At 39.7% G+C, this 27,646-nt stretch overlaps 1 protein-coding gene across 1 annotated transcript in view; it reads right to left on the reverse strand.

Moving 5' to 3' along the window:
• doc2b (double C2-like domains, beta) overlaps positions 1-27,646 on the reverse strand; it is a 185,171-nt gene that overhangs the window by 14,821 nt on the left and 142,704 nt on the right. Inside the window, exon 6 of the mRNA XM_080867163.1 lies at positions 8,284-8,438. Within this exon, the coding sequence (XP_080723289.1) occupies positions 8,284-8,438 (155 nt within the window). The remainder of the gene's footprint in view (positions 1-8,283; positions 8,439-27,646) is intronic.

Raw genomic sequence — 27,646 nt, forward strand, 5'->3', positions numbered from 1 at the left:
CGCGTTACTTAATAACGCGTTAGTCCCAACACTGTTAGTAACTAATTACCATTTTCAAGTAACTTGACCAACACTGCTTGGGGGACATGAGCATCTTGGCTGGCTAAGCGTTCGACCTTGACCTTAATTGTTATGGCCAAAGGTCATTATGAGTAATATATCATAAGAAGTGTCATGGAGAGAGCTGCACAACACCCTATGATGTTACAATGAAGCCATGACAGGCTGATGTCATCAAACTGTAATAAAATTATAATAAAGGATCAAAGTTTTGACTCTCGCCCTTCAGTGATACTGCTCTTGTTTACACTATGTGTTCTTTGTTTTCAGTATTCCAATGACATTTACCTGATTGGTATACATTCAGTTCATACCAAGCACAAAATGTTTAATAACTGGAATAAATAAACTCATTGTTGATTTGTGTTTATTGAGGGTTAAGAATCATTTTTGAGTGTAGATTTTAAGGAATAGTATCATAAAAGAGTGTGTAATGTGGCAATTGGATACGTGGATAAGAAGATAAAGAGCAGCTATATAAGATAAAAATGTAACTGCTCTGATACTTTGTTTCTTTTAAGTAAATTAAAAACAATTTAATACATTGTGTTTAGTTTCAGTTGATAGTTTTGAGTTATATACAAATGCCAATCCATCTCCAAATGTATCAGTGTACAATAATAATAAAGTTAATATGTGCACAATTTTGCACCTTTTTTCTCTCCACCCTTTAAAAAGGTAGATTTTTGTAACTTTTAGATTAAAGAGCAAAACTGGCAACTAAGACTGGTTTTGAAAATGAAGGCTACAAATATCAATATCAATTACAAGAGCTCCTGTCAGGGGTGAAAAGGCTGTATCTTAGAGGGAAGTGCTCCAGTAACAAGCTTTTTCACCCTAAAAGTTACAGTCAGGCAGTATTTTCTTAGATGTCTTGTTTTCTTAGTATATGAAATGGGTGAACGCATTATTTAAAGACTCTCAGCATAATGCATAACAGTTTAACAACTAGCTCTAAAACTGCTCAGAACATCATCATAAACGAACATGTTATGTTATTTTAGACTCCATTATCCTTGTTGAAGTGTATGTACCACACAGAAAATTGAGAGTATGTTGTGGAATATGCAAACGAAATTAAACTTCATATTTACTTAAATTGGCCGAGGCGTTCCTGGTGTGCTCACAAAATGTAACAATGTGCTTATCATTTTCAGTTTGCATTCGCTGCAGTTTGTGAGTCAGAGGAGAAAACAGGGCCTTAGTGCTGCTGTTTCTCTGGAAGAAGGCGTGTGTGTGTGTGTGTGTGTGTGTGTGTGTGTGTGTGTGTGTGTGTGTGTGTGTGCGCGCGCGAGTGAAGGTTAGACCTTTGCTTCTGTTCTGTTTTCATAAATGATGCACAAGGCAACTTGTACTTATCTCAAAACCAGCATAGTGCATGTTGTTTAGCACCTCTGTGCTTTTGGCCAAGAACAGTTTTTGGGTGGTATTGCTCATTCTGATGTGGTATATTTCATTGCAATTACAGTACCTCATCACATCCCTCTCTTCTGTTATGTGCCCATTGGACCCTCACAGACTTCAATTTCCCAAGGTAACAAAGAGACTTAAAGGGAGGCTAAGTGGGTTATTCCTCACAAGTGTACCCCAGAGGGAGTGGAAGCTGAAATTGTTGATGAGGACACTGCGGCGAACCTAATCGTTATCACGTAATGGGATTACTGACCCCCTGGCAAAAAAAAAAAATCTAAGGGTGAAAGTTATGATGCAAACAAAGCAATTCTGCAATATGATGACTTTAAATATTTCCCTGTGTGCGTATGCCATGATTGTAGAGTACAACTATGCCTATGAGTTTTAAAATATACTACTCTTTACTTCAAAGCCGATGAAATGTACTTGTCATTGACTGAATGGCCATTAAAGAGTGTAAAGTACTCCACTACCTTGTTGACTAATGCGTGTCTGAATTCTACTTTCGCGCAATTTCCGAATATCCCCGACATTACCAGCACATTAGAGCAAATGGCTTAACGTTCATTGACAGCTGTGACTTGATCCTTCAGATAGACACTTAGAAGAAATCAGGTAGCGACAGAGAAATCCTGTGGCGCCGTTTATGTGTCAGATTATACATTTTCTTTATTCTCCTTCACGTGAATCAGTCAGTAAATCTATTATCAGCCTCGGTGTCCTTCAAGCTTGGGGAAGATTTTTATCCGTCCTCTGACGGTTGGAAAATTGTTGCCGGTCCCTCTCCACTGAAAGGAGTCGCGCTTTTGTTCTCGAGGTGTGCACAGCAGAGTCGGAAATTAATTGCACTTTCATTGCTCAGCCAGATGAAAGACTTGGGAAATGTTTGTGTGATAAACAGGATTGTCCTTCGAATTGTAGCCTGTGGATGGCACAGGTAGTGTAACATCAGCACTGCCAGCCAGCTAATCCATTTCAGCACCTTTAAAATGTGCCACATAACAATGGAGAACAGCATTAATGTGAGCATCAGGAGTTTGAAAGAGAACTGCTCGCTCCTGAGGTTGCCATTGTTTGGAATTTTGGCCATGCTTAATATGAGCATCCACCATTGCAACATCATATACACTCACCAGCTAATGCATTAGTCAGTAAACCTATTACTGGCTATTGTTCAACTGCTCATTAGTGCAAATAATAATGAGCCAATCACATGGCATCAACTCAGTGCATTTAGGCGTGTAGGCATGTACAAGAGAACCTGCTGGAGTTTGAACTGAATGGGGAAGGAAGATGATTTAAGTGGCTCTGAACATGTGTAGGGTTCACAAAAAGTGCTCAGAAACAGAAAATAGCCAGTTTGTAGCAGTTTTCTGGAGATAAATGCCTTGATGATGTCATAGGAGAGTGAACAGACTGATACAGATCGGACTACAGAGTAGGGCTGGGCTATATCATACTGTTCACGGTAAACCGGTGTAATGTTGGGCAATGATAAGAAAATGAAATATTGCGATAGAATATGGGTAAAACGCGCATGCGCAGTGCCTTTGTTTACATACGCACATGGCTGCGACGCAGAATGAGAAGAGCGAAAGTGGATCGTTGAATGAAACGGATGAACCAGAACTGGTTTGTAAAAATGCTGCAACTTCACTGGTGTGGAACTGGTTTGGCTTTCGTCCGTCAGATACACAACAAAGCACTATTTTTGGTAGAGCATGCTAGCGGGCCGTCGTTATTACCGTGTTGTTTGGAAAATATGGCACACTTCGACAGTGCCCCTTATAATCCTGTGTGCCTTATGTATGAATTCTGGTTGTGTTTACTGACCTTGAAACGATTTTATGTCGTATACGGCGCTGGAAAATCTGTCAAATGTTTCAGTATGACTTTGCTAAGCTACGAAGCTGCACCGCTTGATGGATTGTCGGAGCTTTACGGCTATTGTAGGCAGGAGCCTCGCGGAGTGATACGTACTGCACTTCAACATAATATTACCGTATTGTGTGTGTGTATAACCTCTTTTTAGGTTTTGTGGATATTATACATGGTTATGCTGATGATATGTCGGCCAATTTCCACTGGAAATGCCTTTTGGTTAAACTGTCAGCAAGGAATTGCATTTGCACTGCAAATTTGTTATATAACTTTAATGCACTTAAAAAGCTGCTTGTGTAAGTGCAAAATACATTGATGTTTTTGGGGTTTTTTGCACTAATAAAGTTGAGGAGTTGTAAAGTATTTTGTCTAGTGTCAATTATATCGTCAGTTATATCGTTATCGCAAATTTTCTAATGTATATCGTGATAGATATTTTTGGTCATATCGCCCTGCTCTACTACAGAATACCAGGTTCCATTCCTATGAGCAAAGAACAGGAAACTGAGGCTACAATTCACACGAGCTCAGGAAACAGAAGATTGGACAAACACTGCCTGGCCTGATGAAACTTCAGACGGTGGGTCAGGCAGTTCAGGCTGCTGGTGGTGGTGTAATTGTTTTCTTGGCTTTGTGTGCCTACCTGAATATTGTTGCTTACTATGTCCATCCCCTTATAACTCATGGTATCTAGTTTACATTATAAAAGCCAACTGCAGCGACTAAAGTCATTTTGTACCATATAAATAAAATAAAATTGAATTGAATAGAAAACGAGTTCGGTGCACTCAAAAGGACTTAACAGTAACTACACCTCAATCCAATAGAGCAACATTGGGATGTGGTGGAATGGGAGATTCACATCATGGATGTGCAGTCGACAAATATGCAGCAACTGCTCGATGATGTAATGTCAACATGCTGCTGAATCTGTGCCATGAATAATTAATGCAGTTCTGAAAGCAAAGAGGGTCCAACCTGTTACTAGTAAGGTGTAACTTTAAAAATGTGGCAGAGTGAGTGTATATGGAAAAAAATTAATTATAGTATTTTTGGCGCCTACATCATATTTTGTCTTATTTTAAGGCCTTTAAGAGTGACACAGATCGGTCGATGTAATTTAAAGTGTAAACATCGTGATTGTCAGTGAATGGTTTAATTTTCTCTTTCCTGCAATTTCATGTGCAGACGCATGATTCAAAATTCAATTACTCAATAACAGATTGTAGAATAAATTACTGCATGAGTCAATGAAGGCACAATACATTACTATGAAATTGTGAGGTAATTCAAGAAAATGGTTCAAATGTGACTCATAGTCGTTCCTGCTTTAACAATAAAATAGTTGCATGGGTTATTATTGTGCCATTCCAGCAGTGTTTATTTTCCTATGTTAGCTTAAATTTTTTCATAAAAATGACTTTGCCCAAACATTTAATGAATCCACTTTTATAACAAAGCCTGGGTGTTTGATTTCCTGTTGCACTGGCCTAAATCGAGGAGGAGATAAATGGCGTGAGTGGGTTCCCTGCTGGGTTTTTGTTACGAAAGCGGTACAAAATAAGCAAATCACTGTGAACATGGCATTTCAACCTGCAACAGCAAGAGCAGTCTGCTAATGTAACAAGAAAAAGGATGGAAATATATTTTCTGATAAGAAACAGAAGTGCTTTGATGACCATTTATAACACGAGGATTACATTTACAAAAACACAGAAATGTCCTGAGGTGAAGTTTAAAGCGTTTGGTCAGCTATGGAGACAAAATAAAACCTTCTTCAGTTGATTTATCGGAACTATAGTTATGATTTGGATTGATTGGCATTGTGTGATTTTTCACTTACTATTTCTACTTTTACTACTATTACTACTAATAATATTTTATTTTTAATAGGCAATTTGTGTCTCCCTACAGAATATATGTGATTTGTGATCACATACAGTAATGTTCAGGTTAGATCTCTATTTATCACACAAAAGCATTGATATTATGGACGCTCATCATCAAGAGTCAGGTGCATAAACTTCATAAACAAGAAAGCGTGGAAGTTATGGTTTGATGACCCAAAAGCCTGAAAGTCAAAATCATGAAATCAGTTCATATAAATTATACATAAAGGCAAAACTTTTACGATAAGGCATTTCCACTAATGCAGAATTGGTTCTGTTCTGGTTCAAAATCTAAATTTGAACTCTTCCACTTACGTAATAATTAAGGATTTAAGGAAGAGATTCATTTGCGAGCTTTAAGGATTCTAGCCAATCAACTTTTGTTTACCCCATTGGCAGATGTTGTTCTCAAAACAAGAACGTTTTGTCAGTTTTCAGAGTATCTGGCTTATTTCAAGTAGAGCCCTTTTGCAGTGTACCCTGTAACTGGTAAATAAAGCTCAAGATGAGCTGAAATATCTTATTATGAAAAAGTTATTTTCCTAGAATGAGCTTAATTTTCTTGTTAAGAATATGTTTTGTTTTTAGACAAAAAAGAGAAAACACGTCCATAAACAAGGTTTTTTTAACTTTCTTGAAAATCATTTTTGCAGTGTAGGGTTACTGACACTCTTCTTCATGCTGAATGAATTCAAATTATATCGTCATATATTTAGATTTTAAAAAAATGACACTAATAATGGGGGAAATGCTAAAATTCATCCTCGCTTAAGCTAACTTTGTTTTGCTGTGATTGCTCACCTTGTTGTATTTTCTGTGTGATAACCTTCAAAATCATCTATTAGCACTTATTTCTGCATTATAACATCATTACTGATATCATATTTACATATTTTCAACCTGTTATTAACAAGTAATCATATTGTTACTAAACTATTACAATTCTCTTTTGCCTTTGTCTGCATTTTTAATGTTTTTACTTTATATGTACTTTGTTGTGGGCATTTGAATTATCTGACTATAAGCTCCAGCAGTAAAGTTTGATAATTACATGGTACTGCTTTTCCTACTGCCACATTATTAGCAAGCAGTAATATAAAGTGCTAGTAAAAGAAGTTTGCAGCCAAAAGGTTGGTTCATGCTGGAAACCACTTTGTCTTTGATGTAAATATGTAATTGTGTATGTTTCTGTTCTGTGTCTTGTGTACTGTTTGTTGTATATGTGTCTTTCTTGCTGCTGTTACACCCAGATTTCCCCTTGTGGGACAATTAAAGGATTATTCTCACTAAATCACAGGTCCTCAGCCACGATGACTTACTCGATCTGTTGTGCTTAACTGGGAGAAAAACATGGAAAAGTCGTGTCTCACCTGGTTATTATATATGTCTGCACCACAACCATATCCTACTGATGTTTCTGTGCTGTACTACAAAAAATGCTTTCAATCTGTTGCTAAAACCTTGCAGAGAAGCAATAGAAGGTCACCCATTGTGCCTGTTTTCTGACTCAGTCCTACAAAACTTTTCTTGAAAGACAACATAGAGCCACCAAAAATCCACATAGAAATGTTATCAAGTCATCTAAGATGCTCATGCTCCCAAAAATTAAAGGAATATTTTGAGAACACAATCTGATCTTAATGGGAAAATAAATCATGCTGGATTATCTATACTAATATGGACTGGATAATAGTATCCATTCCTTCTTCCTCCAGCAACTGCGTGCAAAATCTTGGACATGAGGGATATTGTTGTCCTCTAAGAGGAACCCAGGAACCACTGCACTAGCATGATGTCTGAGAATACGCCTAAAGAGGTCATACTGAACAACATTACAGCATAACCTTCTCCAGACCGCTTCACATCTGTCACACGTGCTCATGGTGACCCTCCTCTTATCTGTTAAAAGCACAGGGTACCAGTGATGGACCTGCCAGTTCTAGCGTTCTATGCCAATCAGGCCGGGGGTGAGCAGAGGGCTCACTACAGGACGCTGGGCCCTCATACCACTCTCATGAAGTCTGTTTCTGATTGTCTGGTCGGAGACATTCACATCACTGGCCTGCTGGAGGTTATTTGGTAGGACTCCAACAGCACTCATCCTGCTCCTCATAACCCAGTCCTCCTGATGGGATAAGGGCCTTCTACAGCCCTGAACATCTATCCCAGAGTAACTGCCTGTTTCCTGGTATCTCCTCCATGCTTGTGTTCTTCAGTCAGAAAGAATCAGGAGGATAAAAATGTCAGCGGCCCCCACCTGTAAAGCCATTCCTGTTTTAGGGGTTGTCTCATTGTTGCCCCTCCAGTGCACCTGTTGTTTATTTCATTAACATCAAAGCAGCCGAAACTGATTAACAACCTCCTCTGCTACTTTGACCAGATCAATATCCCACAGGTTTAATTGACTTGATTGATGCTATACTCTGACTAAAAAGTGAGAGTAGTGTATGTTCTTTTCTATTTCCTCTGCTCTGATTAAACTGATTATCAAGCTTAGACAGTTTTACTTCCTCAAACTTCTGTACATGACTGTATAAATTCTTGTTCCTCACAACAGTGCCCACTGCAGTCACCAGAGATACACTGAAATCTGGCAAGTCGAGAAACAGAAGATCATCTGACAGGTTGTAGCAAACACTTCTGTCCTTGTTATCTAAGCACGGAGAGGTAGACCTGAAAGTGAGTGCTTTCAAAGGTGTGTAAACATGGCTGTGTATGAAGTTATATACAACAAACTGCAGCATCACGCTCGTGGTAAAAACACGTTTGCTTTTCTTCCCTTTTCCAAATAAGTTAATCTGGAGCACCTGTCTGGTTCTATGATTGCTCCCTCGTCAGAGGTTGGTGCAGATCTCAGGGGTGAATAAAATGAAAATAAAATTACTACTGATAGATAATGACTGCCAAAACTATCAAAGTAAATCCCTTATTATCCTTTTTGCTTAATTGGGGTTTTTAACCTTATTAAATCTGCTCCCTGGAGATGGTAAAACAGCCCCAGTTTCTTTTTGGATGTGCCTGCCAGTGTTTGCATACTGACGTTTTGACGTAGGGGTCGGAGAAGCCGTTGGCATCCATGGCGGCAAGGTGAGCACAGCGTATGATGCCCACTACCAGGCAAGATTTCTGGGTGTTGTACTTCAGAGAAATCATGATTCGTCCACGTTCCTCCAGAGACTTGTCTTCCGTCTTGACCTGCAGGGTGGAAATGAGAAGATTTAGGATTCAAAACCAGCTGAGCTTTCAAAAGACTGACAGTTATGCCAACAAGCGCCTTGGCCAAAAATCAAACGCAATTATTGAAGAAAGTCAAGCGACTCACAACAAAAGGATGATGGCGGTGTGACCACAAACATCTTTAACATAGAGTCTTTTATTTTTATCAGGCTTGGATGAACTTTTTCTGTCACCTCTAGGTCAGAAGTTTAACTACACATGTAATCTCTGCAATATCATAATGTAGAAAAAGTGCAGTTTCAACAATATGTCTCACTTTTTCTACATTAAAAGAGATGCAGCGATAGCAAATGAAAGAAACCTCTTGGGTTTAAATAGTAAGAAATGAATGAATTAAAGTTCTAGTAGCTGATTGTTTAGACCAGCGGTCCCCAATTCCCGGGCCACGGGCCGGTACCAGTCCGTGAGTCGTTTATGGTTTATGTTTCAGGGGTTTTATCATTATTTGTTTAGCGTTGTTATCATTAACTCGTTTTCCCTGGGTCTTTTTTTGTGTGTTATGAGTAAATCTTCTTTTTTTTGGTACCGGTACTGGTTTTATTTTGTTGTATTTATCCACGACAACTTAAAGGCCTGTCCATGAAAATATTGTAACCAGTCCATGGCGCAAAAAAGGTCGAGGACCGCTGGTTTAGACTGTCCTGTAGTTATAAAACTGAGAGTTTTTGATAATTTGTACAAAACTTTTTCCTGTTTGGATCCACTGTGTAAAAGCTACATTTCTATAGTCGTTTCTGTCATTTATTTGTTTATCTATTACTTATTAGGTGTGGTATGAATGGTAGTGGGCAATGTCTTTATCAGTAGGAAAAGCAGTAAAACTTATGAAAATACAGTTAGAAGTCTAAAATTTATGCCCTCATTTACATTTTCCAAAGCCATCCAGTGAGCTGGATTTAAGTCTTTGCTAGACGGATTCCCGGATCTAAACAATATAACTTAATCCTTAAAATTCTCCTTACTCCATGACTTAAATCAAACTGGGAATGCAGTTTGATATAAGTTGATTTAAGGTCTTCTGCTGGAAAAAAGGGAACTCACAGGCTAACCATCTCTCTTCTTGTGTCCGCCTCCGCTTTCTAAAATTGAAACATTTTCACTTACATAAGCCGAAATGCAGTGAAAGATGTGATTAAACCCCATCTCATCTGACCCATACCTTTTGCTTAAGCTAGAAACTTCCAGGATTTTGGAGGAACATCTTTGTAACCATGCCATGTCCTTGGCACAGAGACTGCATATTGCTCGTTTGTTATTTTGAAGGGTCCCTGAATTACCCAGAATTTATTAAAAAGAAATTAGATGTCTTGGCCTTTGCCTCTCTCATTGCCACTACAATCATCCACCTACACTCAAGTCTTCAAAATCTGTCCGAGTCCTACTAAGAAATGTCACATGGGTGTCTTTCCTTTTATGTCTTGGTAAAATACTTGCAGCCCCCCATTGATTACACACGTACTGCTTTCCCATGTTATGTACTTGAATTCTCAGGGATGTTGAACCTTTGCTGCACAGCTGCTTATATAAAAGCAGTAAAACATTACCTCATCAGGATCCAGTGAAGGAGTGGGAGGACAGGTCTTTCTTTTTTTTACCTTCTTTTAATTTTACCTTAGTCTATTCTTGGTTTGCTCTGGCTCTTTGTAGCTCGGCTTCTGTCTTTGCCAGGACATTTCTGTTCATATGTAACCTGTAAAGTTTCCAGCACCTACAGTCGTAGCTGTCTAGACAAGTACGTGCATTAAAAATCAGCCAAACACTGATTGGCTGACTGATCCCATCTCCGTTGTAGATGATGAGTTAATGGCCTCATCAAAATTAATTTACCATGTTCCTTGAGACAAGAAAAACATCGGAACTGACACATGATGTTAAAAGTGTGTCTCCAAACGCGGCACCTCACTCCCCCCCTACCACAGATTTCTATATAAAAATATTCTCTTTTTAAACAGGAAGTCTCATTCTTAGGCTGCTGGATAGCATCAGTCATACTGACACCATTGCAACTGCATCAATCATAATCATGCACAGTACACAACTTGATAGCTTGTTAAATGATCATAAGGTGCAGTCAAAATGTGATGACATGCCTCAGGAACAGTAGCAAAATAGGACAGAGAAACTAAAGAGACCACATCCTAGCCACTGAAACGTTCTCACCGCGTGGCTGGCTACCAAGTGAAGGCAGGAGGCTCACGATGGGTTCTGCAAGCTGCTGATACACAGCTCCACTTTCTCATTGTGTAAATCAAGTATTTTGAAATAGGAAACAAGCTTCTCCACAATTTCTTCCCACTGTGCTTAAAAGTCCAGGAATTTTCCAATTCTCCCTCCATCCTGGGAGAAAGCAACACAATATGTAGCTTTCTTGGCACAAAAATAACATTACAGCATTAAAAAAAACAGGCTTCTTGAATGGTTTTGGATGGATTTGTGTATGTGTGTATATACATTTGTTTTAAATAAAACATTTTTTTATAAACAAAAGAAAAAAAATGTTGTCTGAATAACCTTATCTCTATACTTCTAATTTTCTAGATCTACCCACATTGTTAGCACATTGTGCACAAAATTAAACACATATTTTTTAACATTCATTTATTCATTTACTCCGTGGCCCTTAGAGGTCAAACGGAAAGAAAACGCCAGCGAATTAAAAAAATGTTGCAAAAGCACACAAAACACCACATAAGTTGAATAAACCACAACGTAAATCAAAACAAAAGTGTTTCTGGGGACACAATAAGGTGACGGACCAGCATCAGTGAGCAAATGTTCTTATGTTCTATTTCTATTGTATTTTATTCAACTTCAGTTGTATTTTCGGTGCTTTTTGCAGCATTTTTCTTTTTTCCTGTGTTTTTTTAAGTTTCAGTGTGATCCAATAATCCAATGAAAATAACTTCACAAATTTTCCTAGAAGGGAGATTGGATTTATTATACTCTTTGCTAGTTCCATATTGTATTCTTGGACTCCTGCAGTAGCTTTGCATGCTTCACTGTTCAAAAATAATCCTTATTTACAGAAACAGCCCCTCACTTCATCCTCTGACTGAAACACTTGATTTTAGCTTTTTTTAAGCCAGTTTTCTTCTGATTGGTTGCCCCTCATAAATACAAGATTTGAACCAAAGACCTGTTAAAATCTATCCCCTGTGACATCATACAGATCCAATGACAGAAAACATTCCATGAAACTGATCATGTAGAGTGGTATGAAATGGCTCAGAGTGAAACTCTAGGCCAATATAATATGAGCATCCTACAGCAGTACATTTGTCTACAAGTCTCATCTAGGAGCTCGGTTTCAAGAGATTCTTGATCTCCCTGGTTTTACGTGATCAAATAAATCAGTAGGGAACACAAGTTCACTTTAACAACAAAAGGGAAGCCTTACAGATACCAAAATGTCATCACAAATCCTCGTCTTATAAAACATCCTTGCCGTTTCGTGTTCTTTTTGCACAACTTCAGTCCAACTGAGTTTTATTTATATAACACAAAATCACAACTGCAGTTGCTTCAAGGTGCTTACAGTTGCTCTGCCATTTAGAGGCCTCAATGGCAGCCTGAAAGCGGGTTAATCGTAAAGAACCACACTCCTCGATTGAGGAGGGAATGAAACAAACAAATAAACAAAAAAACTCTGTTGAAGTATAAACTTTGGAATATCAGTGATCATATCAGCTGTAATGATCTGTTTTGTCCTTGATAAAATATTCTCATAATGATTTTTTTTAAAAATATTTAAAAAAAATATCTGCAGCTTCTGAAGATTAAAGATAATTTCTGCATGATTAAAATATGGCCTTAACATTATGCTTGCAACAATGCAAATAGATAAACTTATGCAATGCATATTTTCCATATAATGTAAACATTGCTCTCATACAATGTTTACTTTTACCTGCAATCTTTTAAACAAACTCCACCAACCTCTACTTCTTACTGACCTCAAAGATTACATCCTGATTTCGGTAAATTCCACACTGAATTAATCTACTTGCCTATCTCCCCATGATTGCAGTTTCTTTCACTCAGTTCTTCATCCTTAGATGGATGCTGAGAATACAGTACTTTGATGTGGTGCTTTGTTGCAAAAGACAAAACAAAACAAAGAGCAGCTATGTGTTGTCTGTTTTTAAAAAGCAGCAATTTTGAGTTGATTGTATTTAACATTAACTTGGTTTAAATGGGACTGAACAACTTCAAAGGTAGGAATGTAAAGGTATCTACAATTAAAAGGGAACTAATTTGGAACCCTGTGGAACTCCATGGAATATGGGGAGTAAAAGAGGAAAAAGACCCAGCAAAGTAGACACACTTTGTCCTGAGACTACAATGGAAAAGAAAAAAAAAAACAGCCTGATTTACTACAGTATGAGTCAACCTATTACATCAGTGCTTGTTAGTTAAGTTATTGGTAAAACAGACCTGTACAACTACCAGTTATTCACGACAATCTTATGAATGTACTTTTCTTCTACTATACAAGTTTGTGTTGGCCCACAGAGCACTTCTTGTTATCTAGAAAGAAAAAAATACTTGAGTGTATGAAAATGACAGAAAGGCAGTTCAGAAGCCGAAAGAGCTTTTTTTCCATGTCCAGTGACTTAGAAATGCAATTTACCAGCAACTCCTCCACAGCTGCTGATTATGTGAGTAATTCATCATTTTTTCCCTTTACCTCAGCACTTATTTTTAACCACACACACAGGATAAAGCCACTCATATCAACATAGCAAAAGCAAATGAGTCTAAAGAACTTTAAGCTAATCGAGAGCTACTTGAAAGTGCCTGGACCACTGAAAACTGTTTGTGCCATTTCAAATTAATATTCATTAGATTTTCTGTCTCATTTCCTTCTCTCATCTCTGACAGACTGGATGCTACAGCTAAACTGTGAAGTCAAACTGAAAAACCTTGATTTTACTGCAATAACATAGTACAGTACATTGACTCATTTACTTTTCAGGTGCTAAGTTTTATATGTTGTAGAAAATAACTGATAACGCTGATATAGCTGTGTGGTTTGATTGTGTCTGGATCTGCCGTCACTGCCTTGGAGCGCCAGTGGGGGAACGATTTACTGTGAGCAAGGAAGGAAGTCCCACTGAGATCAAATCTCTTACACAAGGGCAACAAACTCAAAACATCTCAGAAATGCAACAAATACAAGGTAAAACGCAAGCTATACAATAAACAAATAGTAAAAAAAACACACCCATCAAAACATCCACATCTCAGTTTACGTTAGACGGGGAGGAAAGTTGCCGGAATTTGGATTGTGTGTCGACCACCCCCAGCAGGAGATAAAAAGCATCAGCTTTTAGATGTAAGCTAGTTCATGTGGTTTTCTCTTCCCCTCACTGTAACAGCCGACTTAAATCAGTGATTCTCTTGTTGAAGTCACAGTGAATTTCATAATTAATCACTTGTGGGCCTGACTTGGTCAGGAACATAATTTAAATCACAGACATTTTAAGATGATTTGGAAAAGACATTATCTCCCCTAAATCACTTCAGCTGTGTTATGTGAGCTATATTTATTTTATATTTTGTGAGCTTTTGGGAGATTTTTCCAACTTCTGTTGGTTTTCAGCAATTTGTTTTAATTTTTTTGTGTGTGACCTTAATTTGCAGTGCGTTTGACCTCTCAGGGCCACCGTATAAAACCCATAATATTTAAGAACCAGGCAAACCACTTTAATGTATGTGCAGTAGCAAAATGTCCTTTAATTTTGGTCATAGCATTTTTTGGACTAGTTTTTATGCTCATTTAAATTCTTGTTTGCTCTGTACCTGTTGCTTTCCTATGTATCAGTGACAGCTACCTGCTTGCATACTTAGTACTTGCTTTGGTCCCATTTCTATTATCCTCCTCCTATTCTCTATCTTACTTGTTAAGCACCTTGGCATACCCTTGGTTTATAAGTGTGCTTTATAAATAAAGTTTATTATTATTATTAGTTATTTCTCACATACTTGTAAATGGAGTAATAGAGACAGAGTGTACATGGTACATAGATATATTATGAAAACTATGTACAAGACAACAACTACAGTCCCTGTTACTTTGACTGAAAGTTGCTGTCAATATGTCAAAAGAAAACTTTTTTTCTTTCTAACTCGATTTGCCAAATAATTAAAAAAAAGTTTGCATATGTTCTGAAAATTTTCACAACTTTTAAATATTACTGGTTTCAGTTGAATGGACATTTTTCTGCATTTTTCAGATACATCAACAAGCAGGTGAATAAAATGCATGTTTATCAGATAACCAGCCATAAATGTCCTTCAGGAGTTCACAGGTGGCCAGAACCATGACTGTAAATGAATGACAATGAGCTCTGAAGCAGCTGGATGTATAAATAAGCACCTGTTTGCCAACAAGTCAAGATATCAGCTTAAAATATGATCACATGTCCCTATTGTGTGCATTTTCAATGCTGCTGGTGTCTCACAGAAAAGGACATGGTATAATTTGGCACCAGTGCCTGGATGCATCACGTTTAAGCAGCAGTGAGCCAGGTCTGTCACTCCCAACAAACAAACAAAGCAAAAGACAAAGCTCCAAACGGGATGCAGTCCACTTTCTTGTGGCTAATAAACAACCCACCCATCCGTCACCTAGCCAACTCACTAATGGAGATTTTGTAGCTCGGGGCTGTGATCTCTCAGCGCCCAGCGTTGCTGCAGCTGGTGCATCAAAGAACCCTTGCACACCATAGTGAGTTGCAAGCACTATCTGGCAGAACAGCATTATTTGATGCCACAGGGTAGAAATGCATTATCACAACTTCTTTTTTCTGCCTCCAAGTGGCAAGAACCCCCCCAAAAATCTTAGAGACAATGACCAGTACCACTGGCAAGTTGTTGATGTAAAAACACAAAAATATACCTAAAAACATTGCAACATTGTCAACATTGACAGTAACAAGCTCTGAACACAAGATGAATAAAAGCTGGGGTCTACCACACCAGGCAAAATCCTAAGAGCTAAAATCCCGTGGGACTTCTAGACAGACAGACAAACTGGTCAAGGCTAACCAACCGACATAGTAGTGGTGGACAAGCAGAAGGAGACAGGTGCAGTGATATACCAAGTGATAGCAACATGAGAAAGAAGAGATGAAAAGCTGGAGAAATACCAAGGGCTGAGAGAAGAGCTCGAGAAGATGTGGAAGGTGAAGGAAACAGGAAACAGTGGCTTCTGCACATCCCAGGAACATGATCCAAGATCTGTGTCCAGAAGAGAGAAGTCCAAGGAACAGCAAAGACACTGCAGAGGACCCTCAAGCTCCCAGGCCTTGGGTAGAGGACTTGAGCCTGAAGGATACATGTATATAGATACGTATCCACATAGCTGCCCACTTGGAGACAGCAGCCCAGATTTGAGTCTGACACGTGGCACTCTTTTGTTTCTCACCACTTTCCTGTCTATTTTCACTGTTTCACCATCAAATAATGGCAGAAATGCCCAAAAAATAATCCAAAAGAAAGTGCCCTCACAAGCTGTGCAATCTATGATCTTTGCTGCCAACACCCCCAAAACTCCCACAATAATCAGAAAACAATATTTAAATGAAGAGCAAAACTGGCATAAAGAAACAGCTCTGCAGACGCAGACTGCTGCCTCCACCACACACTCTTGTACTGTGTGTAGGAGACAGGGCTCAACAATCTGTCTAGCAGTATCCACAGCAGGATACTAATCAGATATCTCCAAGGAGCTGACTCTCCCCACATGAATCACACATGACTTTTACAAGACGTCTCACTGGACTGGTGACGACATTCAACTCATCTAGCGTGCCAACATGTTTCAGTTGCCACTTCAGCTTACTCTCAAATCCATTTTGTCCAGTTGTGATTTTGTAGTTTCCGTCTGCCTGTATCCTTTAACAGAGCGCACTTTAGGAATCCACGACAAACCAAGAGCGTCGAGACACATACAGTAGCGAGGGAGGAAGCAAAAACCTCTGCCTGGATAGTAACAAGCCCAGCATGCCTGACAAGCACTGACATTTTTACAGCACTCACTGTCTTCTTTTCAGTTTCACACTCACAGATCATTCATTTAGCCTGAACACCAGCTCTTTGCTAACAGCTCTTTTTTATGCCAGCATATAAATAATCCATACCAAGAAAGTAGCAAGTAAACTGCATTCACTGCGAGAGTGACCACAATGGATAAAATGACAGTATTTTTCGGTCCATAAGGTGCACCAGATTATAAGGCATATTAAGTGAAACCAAACAGTCAGATAAACAAACTTTACTCAACTCATTCTTGCGTCCTCCACTTCCTATTCCCATGTTGTTGCAGTATATTAATGACCAGTGTTGGTCAAGTTACTTGAAAGTAACTATCAGTAACTAATTACTGATTACTTCACCAAAAAAGTAATCCCGTTACTTTACTAATTAGTTATTTTCAAAAGTAATTAATTACCTAGTTACTTTTTAAAGACACGATTTACAACCTGAAGAGGTGATAAAGCGATAGATCTTTCAGCCCAATTCTACTTTTTCTACATAATCCATCATACAAAATTTAATCAAATGGAAAAGTCTGTTTTTAAAACTTGTTTTATCAGTTTTAATCTTTTAACTTTATGCATCAAGCAAAAACTTAATTATATGCAACATTCTCTGACTGGAAGAAATTTGTTTAACATTTAAACCTATTTTCTGCACATTCCAGCACATAAAATAATTTTTTTTGGTGTGTTTACACTCAATCTTTCAAATAAATGCAAGTAAAACACAGCAGAAAATAAATAAAGTCAAAGACTCAGTGGTCCTGTTGCTCTATTTTCACCTGTATCCGGTTGTTCAGTCTGACGTCACTAGCCGTGTCTGGGTCTAAACTCCGCTGCAGGTCCATATATCAAACGATCACTATGGCATTACTGAGAGTTGAAAAACTGTCTAAAGTCTTTCATCTTTAATAAAATAATCAGCGTTCTGCTCTACCAGGTGTAACAATTGAGTTTAACATCCAGGCATCCATGAAAACGGAATTTATGACATTTAACGGAGTTAGAAGTTAGCAGGGAGTTAGCTCGCTAGCTTCTATCTAAATACAATATAGCATGTCCTGACTGCGGGGTTTTGGAAACACATTAAAACGTACAGCTCTGTTATCACTTCCAGCATAAATGAAGACAGAAAACTAAACAGCAGTGACGTTTGTAGGGTTACTGAAGTTGGGCTAGCTGGTATATAATGATGTGCTACGTGACCGCTAGCGACACAGGTATGTTAGCATAATATAAACAAGCTAACTTTTTTTCCACTCGATAAAAGTTAACGTGAGTGTTCTCGGTGGTCAGAAACAAATGTAATCGCATGGCAGGATGCTGTAAAAGGAGAACAACTGAGATAATCCATCCACAATACGAGGTTAGTCATTCATATACTGCTGCATGGGCTGGGCTGTAGTTACATCCTAAGGTTTTAAAAACTGAGCTTAAATAAATGATTAGCGGTAATAAAAGCCGAGGGAGGTCAACAGTGATCACTGACTGTTTTAGGAGCTTTTTGAGATCAAATAGAAGAAAATACATAACATTAAACATGTTAACAACACAAAAGCCATATTAAACGCAGACTACTTTAGACCCGGAAGTAGGATTCGTCGCGTCATCACTGAACAACCGGATTGCAGGTGGAGGTTTGCCCATCTCTGTTAATGACTAACCTCGTATTGTGGATGGATTATCTCAGTTGTTCTCTCGACTGAAGTTTGGTCCGTTTGCAGCATCCTACCGTGCCATTGCATTTGTCCGTAACCATCGGGAACCCTCACATTAACTTTTATTAAGTGGAAAAAAGTTAGCGTTCATCCTCCAGCTTCACTGTGTTTATGTTATCCTAACATAGCTGTGTCACTAGCGATCACGTAGAACATCGTTATATACCAGCTAGTCCAACTTCAGTAACCCTACAAACGTCACTGCTGTTTAGTTTTCTGTCTTCATTTATGTTGGAAGTGATAGCAGAGCTGTACGTTTAATTTTTCAGAAATCTCTCAGTCAGAACATGCTATATCATGTTTAGGTAGAAACTAGCGAGCTAACTTCCTGCTAACTTCTAACTCCTTAGCTGTAATGCTCCGACAATCCACCAAGCTGTGCAGCTTCATAGCTTACCAAAGTTGTACTAAAACATTTTGACAGATTTTTGAGCGCCGTGTACAATCGGTTCAAGGTCAATAAGCACAACCAGAATTCATACATAAGGCGCACTGTCTATTTTATTTTAAGTGTGCCTTATAGTCTGAAAAATACGGTAGATAAGAGTGTTTCAGAGGGACCGCTTAGGTAAGACTGCAATAGTTTGTACATGTGCACAGGAGGGATAGTGGATACATTGGACAAAGGATGTTGTAGATGGGTCTTCCAGGCAGGAAGAAAAGAGAAATCCCACAGGGAATATTCATAGATGTAGTGAGGAGGATTTGCAGAGGGTTGGTGCGACAGAGGAGGATGCTGGCACTATTTTCTTTCCTTTTCATCTCACACACCCCAAAAATCACTATATGATGAATAAATCTGTTACTTAATTTTCAAAATGTCAAACAATCCCTTAAACAGGACTTTACAAGCCAACTGATGGCATCACAATGACAATATCCATCTTTTATATACCATCTTTGTATGAAATACTAGAGAAGAAAAACAATGGCAAAATGGTTTGAGTATCTTTGCTTGGATCAACCATGGGGTGAAAATTCTTTCTGATAGTAACACGCATGTGTAAGGTGCTCATGCAGGTGTGAAACAGATTAGAAGCAAATAAGGGAACAGCAGCAGGAAAGGAGCACCCACAGGAGAAGAAGGAAATCACAAAGGATGTGCAAATCCTAACTGCAACATTTTGGCTCAATTTTCATTTTTCAAACTAAAAGCAGCATATGGTTTAGTGGTTTTAGGGTTCCTAATACACTGGAGTGGTTTGAATGCAAAGCCTAAATGTAGTAAAAGCTTTTCAAACTAAAATTTATGGATGTCTCCTAAGATGTGACTCCTCGTGCAGCTTTTATGAATCCCCGTTTCCTTTTTCTATTAATCTGTTCAAACATAAAATCAATTAACATAACCAAACACACCGCCGTGCAGTGGTGTTTACTTTACATTTTCCAGCTACATGTACCATTGCCTCAGGGAAAACTCAATTATGATTGGCTAGAGGATGTCCATTAATTGAATTTAATGCACAGCATTACCGGATACCTCCGATGAGACCATCTCCACATCACTCTGAATGAAAGCAGGCACGGTGCTAAATAATACAGTGAAATATGTCTCACTCTGTGCTCGCTTCATTATTTTCTCCAATGACTGACAACAAAGCAGCGCATACAGTAGGTAGCAACCCAGCACAATAATATTCCAAGTGTATTGACTGGGTCCCAGGTATTACACAGCCCCTCAGGGGTTACCAGGGAAACAGAGGTATTACCAAGAAAAATGTCTGATCATATGCCAGGATAAAGGGGAGGGTGTCTTTGACTGGTTCACACTATTCTCCCAGTAATCAATTCAAAAATTTAGCCATGCACTTTAAAGTGAAACCCCTTCCCACAAGCCTCCATCTTTTCGTATTATTTATGGTAACAATACAACAAAGAAATTCTGACATGCTAAGAGGAACACCAGTGTTAGTCTGTGACACAGGTCACGTCTGAATCTCTTTGAGAGAATGCGTGGGTAGTTCAGGATTTGAGGCTTTAAATGTGTGCAACAGGAAGATGGGTTGAAATACATCTCCTGCCAATGTCCTGGTAGGATCTCTTAGATCAACACCTCTCTGAAAACAGTGGGGCGCTAACTATTGTGCTGATGCAAGAGAAGCGGCTGAGGCATACAGAGCACTGGCATTCACACACATATTCCACGCAGAGAGGATAAATAAAGCTGTGCCCGTAACAGCAGAGGTAAAAACAGGTGAGAGAAATTGTTGCTCAGAGGCTTAAGAGGAATATTTAGGCTTCTCAGTCTCTGGTTCTCTCGCCTTTAAGGAAAAAAAACACAAAGCGCCTCGTTTGTACTTGTACTAATGTGATTATCTCCTCATTCAAACTTCAGTTCCCACGTCTGGCTGGAAATGCTGAAAAATGTCCATGTCTGCAGTAGATTTCAATGAGGTAAAAGCAGCAGCCTCGAACAAATGAAGCCAAAGCTCAAGGGAGAAAAAATGCAGCTCTCTGAACCGTCACAAGAGGCTGCCCCCAAAAACAAGACAATGCCACAGACATCAGATCAAAACAGTGAAGCCAGCATAGGAGCATCTTAAACCTGTTTTTCTTGAAATGGCCACCGGGGGCAGACTGCTGAGGTTGCAAAAAGACTTAAAATTGTACAAGTATATGGGAAGAGGCTCCTCCCTTCCCTTGGTTTAGGTTTCACTTTTTCCAAACTCGACTAATATCTAGCAAGTGTTTGCGGACAAGTCAGACTCCATCTTCTATGCAAACTATCTCGACTGGTTTTCTTGTTCAGCATCCAGTTTGCAAATGATTTCATCCAATGACAGCCAACAGTTTTCAGGAACTACTCAGAAATTGGTGAATACACGTATTTTCCTGCGGTTGCCAGATAGTTGGAGCCTTGTGTAAGTGAATGATTAGCTGTTTGGAGTTTTTAAATATTAAACAGCTAACATTGTGGTTCATGCATTTTAACAACAAACTGGCAGGCTAGCCTCTGACTTATCATTCCAAAAAAATTGAAGATAACAAATTGATAAAATTCACTGAAGTTTCCAACCAACTGTAAAGATGTCTCCTTGAATGTAAAACTATATAGTTTGCGTAAAATATAGCATTAAGAACACTAACATATCGGTGTGGAAGTGAAGTGTTAGAACCCCTGGATGTCAGAAATGTGAGAAAACCTTGTCAGAGAGAACGGAAAGATAAAGGTCTGTAAGGTATTTCATGTTCTAAGTTGTACAGGCCATCACATCCATCATTATTAACACTGTCACCCTTTAGCCACATGTGCCATACTCTTTTGTGGCTGAATGCTTTCAGCAAGCATTTGGCGTGATGCCGTAGTAACTGTTTCCAGGAAAGACAGATCAACGGCTTTTAAACACGGGCTTACATAATGAAACAAAATACAATTTGAAATTACATAAAATGTGGCAACAGGGTGAGCTACAAATTTGAGGCCTTCTATTACAGCTAAGCCTTTCATTGTCCAACTGAGTTGAGGGAATACAGAAATGTATTGTACAGAGACACTGATCCAAGACTCATTGCCAGATTAGGCTGCTGGCTTCTACTGTTCTTGCCGTCTCCTGGTGCCAGTGCTCATTGCAGATCCAGAGTCCAGGCTTGGAGACTCATCCATTAAATTGAAAATGGGCAATTGGTCAAACTCACAATGTTGGCAGGCACAGCAGTCCAGCCTCATTGAAATTACCAAAACATACAAAGTGTTCCTCAGTCTTTATGTCAGCATGTACAAAATATTCATTGGTTCTATATTCTAATAGATGAAGTGCTGCCTTGAATATAGCGTTGTAAGAGCTTTTAAATTAAGAATTCTTCATGTTTTCATGTCTGAGTGTCATTTGTAAATGTGTATACAAATGGTTTGCAAACCTCCAGCAAACACTCACTAAACTGATTGGGGGAAAAACTTATATATTCTTTGTGACTAAGGTCACCCACTGATCTCTAACACTGTGCAATTAAGTTCTAAGGGGAAGATGTCTGAAATTTAAAAACACTACAAAATCATAGTATTTACAAAGATTTTAGTAGTTTTCTGTTGAAGAAGGTAAAACAGTAACAACTTTATTTAGCCACTGTTAGCTGCTGTTAGCCGCTGTTAGTGAAACTATATTTGTAGTAAGGGTGTAAGATTTCTCCAAGCATTTATTCACGCTTGGTGAATAAACTCTCATATGTTGTCAGACTGTAACTGACTACACGAGACTTGAGGAGGAGGAAGTCGACACATTTTATTAAGATCATGATCGCGTTGTCTCTTTCCTTTGCATTTTAATTTCTTTGTTGTCCCTCCACTGCACTCGAATGTCTACACCTTTTTTTTTCTTCTCTTTTCTGCCTTTGGTGTACTACATTATATATTTGGCCAGTCTCTAGCCAGACACGTAAAACGTTACTAGTCAGAAGGGAGGTATCCTTTCCGACCACTGTATTCAAATATGGTGAAGTAACATGGCTGCTTACATGAACCACAAATCTCCTCCTATGTATTTTTAATAGATTCATTTTAAGTTTATGAGAATGCATCAGTTTGTTGGAAGATGAAATTACACACTAATCTATGTATATTCATGAATACAATATACATTTTCATAAGATAAGATAAGATAAGATAGAACTTTATTAATCCCTCGGGTGGGTTCCTCTGGGAAATTCGACTTCCAAAAAGCACAGCACAGCAACGACCAAAGTTACAGTTACAGAATTGTTATGTGTGTATATATATATATATATATATATATATATATATATATATATATATACACACACACACATACACATATATACACACACATATATAAATACAGAGACAAATATAAATAAAATATACAAAGGGGATAAATAGAATAAATAGGAATAAAAAATAAAAATACAAGTGAATTGCACATTTCAAGTATTGAGTCTATTGCACCGTTGACTATTTACAAAAAGTATTGCACAAGGTATTGTACAGTGAGGTGAAGAGGCACTGCAGCTTAGTTGTTCCCCCCTCCTTTGTCCTCCTGTTTCCCCTCCCTCTCCCCTCCAGAGAGGAGTTAAACAGTTTGATGGCGTGTGGGACAAAGGAGTTTTTAAGTCTGTTAGTTCTTGTCTTGGGGAGAAGAAACCTGTCACTGAACAGACTCTTCTGATTGTTTATGGCCGTGTGCAGAGGATGCCCAGCATTGTTCATAATGTCCAGCAGTTTCTTTAATGTCCTTTTCTCTGCCACTGTCACCAGAGTGTCCAGCTTCATGCCGACCACAGAGCTAGCCCTCCTGATCAGTTTCTCCAGCCTGGATGAGTCCCTCTTTGCTGTGCTGCTCCCCCAGCACACCACAGCATAGAAAAGTACTCCAGCAACCACTGACTGGTAAAACATCCTCAGGAGCTTCCTGCAGATGTTAAAAGACCTCAGCCTCCTGAGGAAGTACAGTCGGCTTTGGGCTTTTTTATACAGGTGCTCTGTGTTGCATGACCAGTCCAGTTTATTGTCCACCCACAGCCCGAGGTACTTGTACTTGTTGACCACCTCCACCTCCTCCCCCTCTATCTGAACCGGCAGTGGACCTTCTCTGGACCTCCCGAAGTCCACAACCAGTTCCTTAGTCTTTGAGGTGTTGAGTTGCAGGTGGTTTGTGTGACTCCATGCGACAAAGTTCCTCACCAGACTTCTGTACTCCTCTTCCTGATCATCCATGATACACCCCATGATGGCCGTGTCGTCTGCAAACTTCTGAATGTGGCATAATTCAGAGTTGTAGCAGAAGTCAGAGGTGTACAGGGTGAAGAGAAGAGGGGACAGCACAGTTCCCTGTGGTGCTCCTGTGCTGCTGACCACAGTGTCAGACGTGATGTCCTTCAGCCTGACGTACTGTGGTCTGTCGGTGAGGTAGTCGGAGATCCAGGCCACCAGGCAGGGGTCCACCTCCATCCTGTTCAGTTTTTCCTGAAGCATACAGGGCCGGATGGTATTAAAGGCACTGGAAAAGTCAAGAAACAGTATCCTGACCGTGCCTTTTCCCTCATCCAGGTGTGAGTGGGCTCTGTGTAGGAGGTACAGGATGGCATCCTCCACTCCGACACCCGCCTTGTATGCAAACTGTAGTGGGTCCTGGGCATGTTGTACCTGTGGTCGGAGGAAGTTGAGGAAGAGCCGCTCTAGAGTCTTCATAAGATGTGACGTCAGTGCCACCGGTCGGAAGTCATTCAGCTCATTGGGCCGGTTCCTTTTAGGGACCGGGACGATGCAGGATGTCTTCCATAGGGCGGGCACTCTCCCCAGTCGCAGACTGAGGTTGAAGACTCGTTGTAGCGGCTCCCCAAGTTCAGCAGTACACGCCTTAAGCATCCTAGGACACACCTTGTCTGGGCCTGCTGCCTTTCTGGGGCGAAGCTTCCTCAGTTGCCTCCTGACCTGATCCACTGTGACATGTTTGGGAGGAGGGGAGGGGGGGAGATGTCTTGCTGCTGAGAGAGGGATTGGAGGAGGGGGGTGTCATGGTGTCAGGAAGGGGGGGAAGCGAGGGAGGCAGGAGAGTGGGGAGAGGACTCTGTAGTGAAGGTGAGGGTGAGGGTGGGGGGGTTGTGGGCTGGTCAAACCTGTTGAAGAAGTTGTTGAGTTCGTTTGCCTTCTCCACAGTCCCCCCCACTGTGCTTTTCTTGGTGTTGTGGCCTGTGATGGTTTTCACACCATTCCAGACCTCCCTCATATTGTTCCTCTCCAACTTCTGCTCCACCTTCCTCCTGTAGGTGTCCTTTGCTTCCCTCAGGCAGCGTTTGACCCAGAATGACCCTGAAAAATGACCTTTAAGACTTTAAGGTTACATCAACGCTTTTCTGTGTTTTCTACCCAATCTACTGACTTTTATATAAGCCGAAGAAGCCAGTTAAAAGGCTCCACTGTCAAGACCATCAATAAGACAGGCAGTGTGAGCTGCTGGATGAGATGATTAAATGGTTGCTCTATTCTCCCCGGCACACAAAACAACTTCCTGTTTTCAGACAGAGCTCCTCATCCAAGCGCAAACAGAGCAGAAAGCTACCTGCCAGAACACCCTTTTCTCTTTTTAACCAGCAACAGTCATAGCTTCACTTCACTTTGCCTTGAAGCAATCTGTGTGAAAAAGGCCTATGAGGCCCTGTTACATGACATACGACAGGGTGGTCCAAAATAGCATGAATCTTATCTGAAGAAGAAATGAAACATTTGTCACCTTTGACGCAAATATCTGCTCTGCTTAAAAACCTATACAGCGATGATCTGAGCTACCCATCTTCTAAAATCAACTCTAGTTTTACTAAACGAATAGTAACGTAAATGAAAGAGCATGTCTGCTGTGCGTGGATAGGTATTCTTTGCTGTAGATAGCTGTTGTAAAGCTGCAGGCAGCAGTGTCATGCAGATATACCTGTGAGTCACGTTGTTTCATGTCAGCACTGACAGTATCTACTGATCACACTTTGCAATCCCTCATCTGGTTGTTATCTCTTAGACATGCAGATTTTTGCCACAAACATTTAGATGCAACGTTGCAAATTGTAAACTTACCCGCTTTACCTACTAACCTACTACTAAACTACTAACTAAACACAAATAATAGCATTTTTAACACTAATACTGCTTTCTGCTCCCGAAAATGCTCAAATCTTTGAATGGCAAATGACTACAAAACACTTTAAATGTGGTCATTTTTGGAAGCACTTACATAAACAAACCTCGGTACAAAATCAAAGCCCAGATTGTTCAATGAATAGTAGCTGTTTGGTCCCAGTTTATGCACAAGCATATTTTTCTATTTTTGGATGCTATTTCTCACTCCCACATAGACAACAAAGCATATGAGTGAAGCAACAGGAAGTTGTCTCTCCAAACACAAGACTGTGCTCCACACTCCAAATATGGATGGTCCAGAATTACACTGCATCCACTTTTTTTTAAAAAACCATAAACTGTGTAGGCATTTTCAAAAGGATATTCAATCACAGTTCAATGATACTTCACTCCACTCCCATGCTCTCATAACGCATAATCCACTCCCACACCCCACTTATGGGCTCAAAACCCAAGGCTCTAATCTGTCATGTGCTTTAAGCTAAATCCTCGCGGGTCCTGTTGTTTCTTGCAATTACCAACATCTATTATATGGAGCACCATGCCATGCCCTGTTGGGAGCTTTTGTTATACTATTATAATGCACCACTTATTATCTGGATTTAGTATTACCAGATATTTAAATTTGTTCGCACACACATTCTGTCCCAGTGAAACTAATTAGAGTTACATGTTATCAATAAAACAGACCGCATGCCTTCCTTAATTACTCTCCGTGCAGAACTGTAGCTCAGGCTTTGACATGCAGCTGTGTATCTGAACAGAAACAGTGAAATGATTGCTAAACATCAGAAAATATCTGCTAAGTCTTCAGCTTTTGCTTCTTTACACTGCCTATTGTGGATTTTAAGGTTTGTTTTGGATGAATAAGCCAGATTGCAGGACTGATTTTATCCTGAGTTTAAGAGTTGGAAAACTCTGTTTATTTTTAAATGAAATCTGCACCCCCCCCCCCCCCCCCCCAAAATGTCTGCTAGTGATCCAAGAGTTTGGTTCAACTGATCAGCATTTAAAGATGTGTTTGCTCATTTGTTCTGGCTCTGAACTTTGACATGAGCAAATAATCGTATGCTTCTATGATGAGTTTTCCTAGGGTGCCAAATTGCGGCAGGTGTTAATTAGGGATGGGTACCGGTATCTGGTGCCTTTATGGCACCGGTTCTGACATAAACGGTAGTAACCAGACCGAAAAGCAGCGCACATTTCGGTGCTTTATTTCCTGAGATGTCATACACTTTGGATTCTAGCCAATCATTTTACCTTTCTGAGGATAGTAGGCGGGCCCAGGTACGTACGTTCTTTTAGAGCAGAGCTACAGATTAAAAATGCCCAAGGCGAAGCGGTCAAAAGTCTGGCTGTACTCCACAGCAAAATATGCAAACTCAGCAGCCTGCAACAAGTGCTTTAAGGTGATACTGTGCAAAGGAGGTAACTCCTCGAATCTGATGAAACACCTGGTGACGCATAGCGTTTTTTAAAAGCCGAGAAATGCACCGTATTTGATAGCTTGCTGCAAGACCTCACACCGTGCACATCTACTGCGGGTGGGTTGCCTGTTATCGGACCCGGAGTTAGCAACATCCCCCAAAAACCCGAAGAGGAGAGTCCTGGCCCCTAGCCCTGCCAGTGTAGCAGAAATGATGATGGATGATGATGGCAGCAGCAGCCGTTCTTCTCTGAGTGAGTAGCTTAATATTGTTCGTGTGTAATTTACGTTGAGTAGGCTAACCACGTTATTAAACTAATGCATGTAAGGTGAACTAGCAAACACCGTCGTAGTTACATGCGGCTGTCTTCTTGTTTGATGGCAGATACTCCCTTCAC

Source organism: Rhamphochromis sp. 'chilingali' (assembly GCF_963969265.1).
Source record: "Rhamphochromis sp. 'chilingali' genome assembly, chromosome: 19".
NCBI classification, from domain to species: domain Eukaryota; kingdom Metazoa; phylum Chordata; class Actinopteri; order Cichliformes; family Cichlidae; genus Rhamphochromis; species Rhamphochromis sp. 'chilingali'.